Consider the following 9222-nt stretch of genomic DNA (forward strand, 5'->3'; position numbering starts at 1 on the left):
TCTCCTAGCCTTCTCCATGAACCATCTATGTACAGTTCCCACTCCTAGCCTTCTCCATAGACCACCATCTACGTACAGTTCCCACTCCTAGGCTTCTACATGAACCATTTATGTACAGTTCACATTCCTAGCCTTCTCCGTGAACCATCTCCGTGCAGTTCCCACTCCTAGCCTTCTCTGTGAACCACCATCTTCGTACAGTTCCATTCCTAGCCTTTTCCATGAACCATCTATGTAGTTCCCATTCCTAGCGTTTCTCCATGAACCATCTATGTACAGTTCCCACTCCTAGCCTTTTCCATGAGCCACCATCTACGTACAGTTCCCACTCCTAGCCTTCTCCATGAGCCACCATCTACGTACAGTTCCCACTCCTAGCCTTCTCCATGAGCCACCATCTACGTACAGTTCCCACTCCTAGCCTTCTCCATGAGCCACCATCTACGTACAGTTCCCACTTATAGCCTTCTCCGTGAGCCACCATCTACCTACAGTTCCCACTCCTAGCCTTCTCCATGAGCCACCATCTACGTACAGTTCCCACTCCTAGCCTTCTCCATGACCCATCTATGTACAGTTCCCATTCCTAGCGTTTCTCCATGAACCATCTATGTACAGTTCCCACTCCTAGCCTTCTCCATGAGCCACCATCTACGTACAGTTCCCACTCCTAGCCTTCTCCATGAACCATTTACGTACAGTTCCCATTCCTAGCCTTCTCCATGAGCCACCATCTACCTACAGTTCCCACACCTAGCCTTCTCCATGAGCCACCATCTACGTACAGTTCCCACTTATACCCTTCTCCGTGAGCCACCATCTACCTATAGTTCCCACTCCTAGCCTTCTCCATGAGCCACCATCTACGTACAGTTCCCACTCCTAGCCTTCTCCATGACCCATCTATGTACAGTTCCCACTCCTAGCCTTCTCCATGACCCATCTATGTACAGTTCCCATTCCCAGCGTTTCTCCATGAACCATCTATGTACAGTTCCCACTCTTAGCCTTCTCCTTGAACCACCATCTATGTACAGTTCCCACTCCTAGCCTTCTCCGTGAACCACCATCAACATAGTTCCCACTCCTAGCCTTCTTCATGAACCATCTATGTTAAGTTCCCAATCCTAGCCTTCTCCATGAACCACCATCTACGTACAGTTCCCACTCCTAGCCTTCTCCATGAACCACCATCTACGTACAGTTCCCACTCTTAGCCTTCTCCATGAGTCACCATCTACGTACAGTTCCCAATTCTAGCCTTCTCCATGAGCCACCATCTACGTACAATTCCCACTCCTAGCCTTCTCCGTGAGCCACCATCTACGTACAGTTCCCGCTCCTAGCCTTCTCCGTGAGCCACCATCTTCGTACAGTTCCCATTTCTAGCCTACTCCATGAGCCATCTATGTACAATTCCCATTCCTAGCGTTTCTCCATGACCCATCTATGTACAGTTCCCAATCCTAGCCTTCTCCATGAACCACCATCTACGTACAGTTCCCACTCCTAGCCTTCTCCATGAGCCACCATCTACCTACAGTTCCCACTCCTAGCCTTCTCCATGAACCATTTACGTACAGTTCCCATTCCTAGCCTTCTCCATGAGCCACCATCTACGTACAGTTCCAACTCCTAGCCTTCTCCGTGAGCCACCATCTACGTACAATTCCTACTCCTAGCCTTCTCCGTGAGCCACCATCTACGTACAATTCCTACTCCTAGCCTTCTCCGTGAGCCACCATCTACGTACAGTTCCCACTCCTAGCCTTCTCCGTGAGCCACCATCTATGTACAGTTCCCACTCCTAGCCTTCTCCGTGAGCCACCATCTATGTACAGTTCCCATTCCTAGCGTTTCTCCATGAACCATCTATGTACAGTTCCCACTCCTAGCCTTCTCCATGAGCCACCATCTACGTACAGTTCCCACTCCTAGCCTTCTTCGTGAGCCACCATCTGCGTACAGTTCCCATTCCTAGCCTTCTCCATGAACCATCTACGTGCAGTTCCCACTCCTAGCATTCTGCGTGAACCACCATCTACGTATAGTTCGCACTCCTAGCCTTCTCCATGAACCACCATCTACGTACAGTTCCCACTCCTAGCCTTCTCCATGAGCCACCGTCTATGTACAATTCCCACTCCTAGCCTTCTCCATGAACCACCATCTACGTACAGTTCCCAATCCTAGCCTTCTCCATGAGCCACCATCTACGTACAGTGCCCACTCCTAGCCTTCTCCGTGAGCCACCATCTACGTACAGTTCCCACTCCTAGCCTTCTCCATGACCCATCTATGTACAGTTCCCATTCCTAGCAATTGTCCATGACCCATCTATGTACAGTTCCCACTCCTAGCCTTCTCCATGAACCACCATCTACGTACAGTTCCCACTCCTAGCCTTCTCCATGAGCCACCATCTACGTACAGTTCCCACTCCTAGCCTTCTCCGTGAGCCACCATCTATGTACAGTTCCCATTCCTAGCGTTTCTCCATGAACCATCTATGTACAGTTCCCACTCCTAGCCTTCTCCATGAACCACCATCTACGTACAGTTCCCACTCCTTGACTTTTCTGTGAGCCACCATCTGCGTACAGTTCCCACTCCTAGCCTTCTCCATGAACCACCATCTACGTACAGTTCCCACTCCTAGCCTTCTCCATGAGTCACGATCTTCATACAGTTCCCACTCCTAGCCTACTCCATGAACCATCTATGTAAAGTTCCCAATCCTAGCCTTCTCCATGAACCATCCATGTACAGTTCCCAATCCTAGCCTTCTCCATGAACCATCTATGTAAAGTTCCCAATCCTAGCCTTCTCCATGAACCACCATCTATGTACAGTTCCCACTCCTAGCCTTCTGCATAGACCACCATCAACGTACAGTTCCCACTCCTAGCCTTGTCTGTAAGCCACCATCTGCGTACAGTTCCCACTCCTAGCTATCTCCATGAACCACCATCTATGTACAGTTCCCACTCGTAGCCTTCTCTGTGAACCACCATCTTCGTACAGTTCCCATTCCTAGCCTTCTCCATGAACCATCTATGTACAGTTCCCACTCCTAGCCTTCTCCATTAGCCATTATCTGCGTACAGTTCCCACTCCAAGCCTTCTCCATGAACCACCATCTACGTACAGTTCCCACTCCTAGCCTTCTCTGTGAACAACCATCTTCGTACAGTTCCCATTCCTAGCCTTCTCCATGAACCATCTATGTACACTTCCCATTCCTAGCCTTCTCCATGAACCATCTATGTACACTTCCCATTCCTAGCGTTTCTCCATGAACCATCTATGTACAGTTCCCACTCCTAGACTTCTCCATGAACCACCATCTACATACAGTTCCCACTCCTTGCCTTCTCTGTGAGCCACCTTCTACGTACAGTTCCCACTCCTAGCCTTCACCATGAACCACCATCTACGTACAGTTCCCACTCCTAGCCTTCTCCGTGAGCCACAACCTACGTACAGTTCCCACTCCTAGCCTTCTCCATGAACCATCTATGTACAGTTCCCACTCCTAGCCTTCTCCATAGACCACCTTCTACGTACAGTTCCCACTCCTAGCCTTCTCCATGAACCACCATCAACGTACAGTTCCCACTCCTAGCCTTCTCCATGAGCCACCATCTACGTACAGTTCCCACTCCTAGCCTTCTCCATGAGCCACCATCTACGTACAGTTCCCACTCCTAGCCTTCTCCGTGAGCCACCATCTGCGTACAGTTCCCATTCCTAGCCTTCTCCATGAACCATCTACGTGCAGTTCCCACTCCTAGCATTCTGCGTGAACCACCATCTACGTACAGTTCCCACTCCTAGCCTTCTCCATGAGCCACCATCTATGTACAATTCCCACTCCTAGCCTTCTCCATGAACCACCATCTACGTACAGTTCCCAATCCTAGCCTTCTCCATGAGCCACCATCTACGTACAGTTCCCACTCCTAGCCTTCTCCATGAAGCACCATCAACGTACAGTTCCCACTCCTAGCCTTCTCCATGAACCATCTATGTACAGTTCCCAATCCTAGCCTTCTCCATGAACCACCATCTACGTACAGTTCCCACTCCTAGCCTTCTCCATGAACCACCATCTACGTACAGCTCCCACTCCTAGCCTTCTCCATGAGCCACCATGTATGTACAGTTCCCACTCCTAGCCTTCTCCATGAGCCACCATCTACGTACAGTTCCCACTCCTAGCCTTCTCTGTGAACCATCTATGTACAGTTCCCACTCCTAGCGTTTCTCCATGAACCATCTATGTACAGTTCCCACTCCTAGCCTTTTCTGTGAACCACCATCTACGTACAGTTCCCATTCCTAGCCTTCTCCATGAGCCACCATCTACATACAGTTCCCACTCCTAGCCTTCTCCATGAGCCACCATCTACGTACAGTTCCCACTCCTAGCCTTCTCTGTGAACCATCTATGTACAGTTCCCACTCCTAGTGTTTCTCCATGAACCATCTATGTACAGTTCCCACTCCTTGCCTTTTCTGTGAGCCACCATCTGCGTACAGTTCCCACTCCTAGCCTTCTCCATGAACCACCATCTACGTACAGTTCCCACTCCTAGCCTTCTCCATGAGTCACGATCTTCATACAGTTCCCACTCCTAGCCTTCTCCATGAAGCACCATCAACGTACTGTTCCCACTCCTAGCCTTCTCCATGAACCATCTATGTAGTTCCCAATCCTAGCCTTCTCCATGAACCATCTATGTAAAGTTCCCAATCCTAGCCTTCTCCGTGAACCACCATCTACGTACAGTTCCCAATCCTAGCCTTCTCCGTGAACCACCATCTACGTACAGTTCCCACTCCTAGCCTTCTCCATGAACCACCATCTAGGTACAGTTCCCACTCCTAGCCTTCTCCATGAGCCACCATCTATGTACAGTTCCCACTCCTAGCCTTCTCCATGAACCACCATCTACGTACAGTTCCCACTCCTAGCCTTCTCCATGAACCACCATCTACGTACAGTTCCCACTCCTAGCCTTCTCTGTGAACCACCATCTAAGTACAGTTCCCACTCCTAGCCTTCTCCATGAACCACCATCTACGTACAGTTCCCACTCCTAGCCTTCTCCATGAGCCACCATTTACGTACAGTTCCCAATCCTAGCCTTCTCCATGAGCCACCATCTACGTACAGTTCCCACTCCTAGCCTTCTCCGTGAGCCACCATCTACGTACAGTTCCCATTCCTAGCCTTCTCCATGACCCATCTATGTACAGTTCCCACTCCTAGCCTTCTCCATGAACCACCATCTACGTACAGTTCCCACTCCTAGCCTTCTCCATGAGCCACCATCTATGTACAGTTCCCACTCCTAGCCTTCTCCATGAACCACCATCTACGTACAGTTCCCACTCCTAGCCTTCTCCATGAACCACCATCTACGTACAGTTCCCACTCCTAGCCTTCTCTGTGAACCACCATCTAAGTACAGTTCCCACTCCTAGCCTTCTCCATGAACCACCATCTACGTACAGTTCCCACTCCTAGCCTTCTCCATGAGCCACCATTTACGTACAGTTCCCAATCCTAGCCTTCTCCATGACCCATCTATGTACAGTTCCCACTCCTAGCCTTCTCCATGAACCACCATCTACGTACAGTTCCCACTCCTAGCCTTCTCCATGAACCACCATCTACATACAGTTCCCACACCTAGCCATTTCTATAAGTCACCATCTAGCTACATACTGTCCCCACTTCCAACCTTCTCTATGAGCCACCATGTATGTACAGTTCCCACTCCTAGACTTCTCCATGAGCCACAATCACTGTATGTACTGTCCCCACTGCTAAATATCTACTGTACATACTGTTCCCCCCTTACCTTCTCTATGAGCCACCATCTATCTACGTACTGCACCACTCCTAACCTTCTCGATAAGCCACCACCTATCTACGTACTGTTCACACCACTAATCTTCTATATAAGCCATCATCTACGTACTGTCCCCCACTCCTAACCTTCTCTGTAAGCCACCATCTAGCTACGTATGACCCCACTCCTAACCATCTGTCTAAATACGGTTTCCACCACTAACCTTCTATATAAGCCATCATCTACATACTGCCCCCACTCCTAACCTTCTCTATAAGCCACCATCTAGCTACGTACGACCCCACTCCTAACCTTCTCCATAAGCCACCACCTAACCTTCTCTATAAGCCACCACCTATCTACATACTGCCCCCACTCCTAACCTTCTCTATAAGCCACCATCTAGCTACGTACGACCCCACTCCTAACCTTCTCTATGAGCCACCATTGCCACTGCTATTGTCTAAGCTGCCAGTATCCTGTAAATTCCATCTCTTCTCAGTAGAGGGGGGAGGGTTACTGGTCAACAACAATGGACCTGGCTCTGCCATACACAAAGAAACTTTTATTTCTGGGTTACAAACAGGATTTATTACAGGGAGGGACAAAAAAAAGAATAAAATAAAATAAAGTTTCTGTCCACTATTTACACAGGCAGGTGCAATGCTGCTGCGGAGATCATGTGACACCATCTGCGTCTGCCTATAACTGAAAGGTCCCCCTCCCCCACAGTCCAGGATGTAGTCAGGGGTGCTCCTCCTTAGGGCCACTCCTGCCCTCCCTGCACTTCTGGCAGTAGTAGATGTCCGGCACGTTGCTCTTGCGGATCTTGGCGCATGAGAGATGGACCCACGTACAGCAGACATTACACTCAATCATTGGGCGCCCGGCAAACGGCTTCTCACAGTAACACGTCACCAGGTCCCACGAGTCATCCCCTGCCAACAGAAAGACAAGAGTCAGTGTGAGGTGGACCTGGAGGGTGCAGAATTCCACTGAACCACTGCCCACCTCACCTGAGTCAACCATGATGTCTTCATCCATCACCTGGGTGTCAGCATCACTGGAGCTGCCGCCTGCAGCATCTCTGCTGTTCTCCGTGCTTGGAGGGGGCTGCGGTGCGGCAGGAGAGCCCATGGATGGAGCCCCCCTGTCATCATCATCATCATCAGTGTCCGTGTCACTCATCCTGCTGGCAGCCCCTCCCCGATGACGCTGCCTCCGCCTCCTACGAGAACTCCTTTTTACACGAGCATGCTCGGCACCGCGCCGGCGGCTCCCATTTGCATTCTGCCCCTTGGCCTTCATGACAAAAGTCTGGATAGTGCTGAGATCCGAGGGGCCGGATGGTAGAGGGAGGTGCGGGGCATCCGGGGAATCCCAGCTGTCGCTTTCCTCTGTCCGATGAGGGGTCGTGGGAGGTGGCGGAGTCCATGACTTCTCCTATAGGACACAGGAGAATATGACGGATCTACAGTACTGGTCCCACTCATAGCCACCTACCTCAGTACTTACCTCCTTCGCTGATGGCGGAATATAACCTGCATAAGCGAGGACGAAAGTGCAAAAGCGGTTAAAGTCTTCAACCGTTCGCGAACGTTTCTGAGGTGGCGGCGGCTGCTGGAAAAGAGAAAATAAGAGATAAGTTCTCAGCATAAAAGGACTGAACCCCCACCCACCTATAGTCAGGGGTGCTGAAGGATGAGCACACCACATCAGGTTATAATCAGTAATGCAGCAGTGGGGGGGCCGTGGACACTGGTCATTGAGGTGAGGGGCTGGAGGGGGCAGCGAGGCACGGCAGAGGGTCCCGGCGGGTGAGGGGCTGGAGGGGGCAGCGAGGCACGGCAGAGGGTCCCGGCGGGTGAGGGGCTGGAGGGGGCAGCGAGGCACGGCAGAGGGTCCCGGCGGGTGAGGGGCTGGAGGGGGCAGCGAGGCACGGCAGAGGGTCCCGGCGGGTGAGGGGCTGGAGGGGGCAGCGAGGCACGGCAGAGGGTCCCGGCGGGTGAGGGGCTGGAGGGGGCAGCGAGGCACGGCAGAGGGTCCCGGCGGGTGAGGGGCTGGAGGGGGCAGCGAGGCACGGCAGAGGGTCCCGGCGGGTGAGGGGCTGGAGGGGGCAGCGAGGCACGGCAGAGGGTCCCGGCGGGTGAGGGGCTGGAGGGGGCAGCGAGGCACGGCAGAGGGTCCCGGCGGGTGAGGGGCTGGAGGGGGCAGCGAGGCACGGCAGAGGGTCCCGGCGGGTGAGGGGCTGGAGGGGGCAGCGAGGCACGGCAGAGGGTCCCGGCGGGTGAGGGGCTGGAGGGGGCAGCGAGGCACGGCAGAGGGTCCCGGCGGGTGAGGGGCTGGAGGGGGCAGCGAGGCACGGCAGAGGGTCCCGGCGGGTGAGGGGCTGGAGGGGGCAGCGAGGCACGGCAGAGGGTCCCGGCGGGTGAGGGGCTGGAGGGGGCAGCGAGGCACGGCAGAGGGTCCCGGCGGGTGAGGGGCTGGAGGGGGCAGCGAGGCACGGCAGAGGGTCCCGGCGGGTGAGGGGCTGGAGGGGGCAGCGAGGCACGGCAGAGGGTCCCGGCGGGTGAGGGGCTGGAGGGGGCAGCGAGGCACGGCAGAGGGTCCCGGCGGGTGAGGGGCTGGAGGGGGCAGCGAGGCACGGCAGAGGGTCCCGGCGGGTGAGGGGCTGGAGGGGGCAGCGAGGCACGGCAGAGGGTCCCGGCGGGTGAGGGGCTGGAGGGGGCAGCGAGGCACGGCAGAGGGTCCCGGCGGGTGAGGGGCTGGAGGGGGCAGCGAGGCACGGCAGAGGGTCCCGGCGGGTGAGGGGCTGGAGGGGGCAGCGAGGCACGGCAGAGGGTCCCGGCGGGTGAGGGGCTGGAGGGGGCAGCGAGGCACGGCAGAGGGTCCCGGCGGGTGAGGGGCTGGAGGGGGCAGCGAGGCACGGCAGAGGGTCCCGGCGGGTGAGGGGCTGGAGGGGGCAGCGAGGCACGGCAGAGGGTCCCGGCGGGTGAGGGGCTGGAGGGGGCAGCGAGGCACGGCAGAGGGTCCCGGCGGGTGAGGGGCTGGAGGGGGCAGCGAGGCACGGCAGAGGGTCCCGGCGGGTGAGGGGCTGGAGGGGGCAGCGAGGCACGGCAGAGGGTCCCGGCGGGTGAGGGGCTGGAGGGGGCAGCGAGGCACGGCAGAGGGTCCCGGCGGGTGAGGGGCTGGAGGGGGCAGCGAGGCACGGCAGAGGGTCCCGGCGGGTGAGGGGCTGGAGGGGGCAGCGAGGCACGGCAGAGGGTCCCGGCGGGTGAGGGGCTGGAGGGGGCAGCGAGGCACGGCAGAGGGTCCCGGCGGGTGAGGGGCTGGAGGGGGCAGCGAGGCACGGCAGAGGGTC

General features: G+C 55.3%; 1 protein-coding gene across 2 annotated transcripts in view; it reads right to left on the minus strand.

Moving 5' to 3' along the window:
* Positions 1-6411: 6411 nt before the first annotated feature.
* The window catches only part of LOC140108417 (PHD finger protein 23A-like), a 14127-nt gene continuing 11316 nt past the window's right edge, over positions 6412-9222 (minus strand). Inside the window, exons 3-5 of one of the 2 annotated variants that reach the window (XM_072131726.1) lie at positions 7377-7478; positions 6878-7304; positions 6412-6799 (exon numbers count right to left, since the gene is read on the minus strand). In XM_072131726.1, the coding sequence (XP_071987827.1) occupies positions 6606-6799; positions 6878-7304; positions 7377-7478 (723 nt within the window). In that variant the 3' untranslated portion in view covers positions 6412-6605. Of the gene's footprint in view, positions 6800-6877; positions 7305-7376; positions 7482-9222 lie in introns of both variants that reach the window. The other variant, XM_072131725.1, reaches the window with a different exon arrangement.

This window comes from Engystomops pustulosus, unplaced genomic scaffold, assembly GCF_040894005.1.
Source record: "Engystomops pustulosus unplaced genomic scaffold, aEngPut4.maternal MAT_SCAFFOLD_128, whole genome shotgun sequence".
NCBI lineage: Eukaryota > Metazoa > Chordata > Amphibia > Anura > Leptodactylidae > Engystomops > Engystomops pustulosus.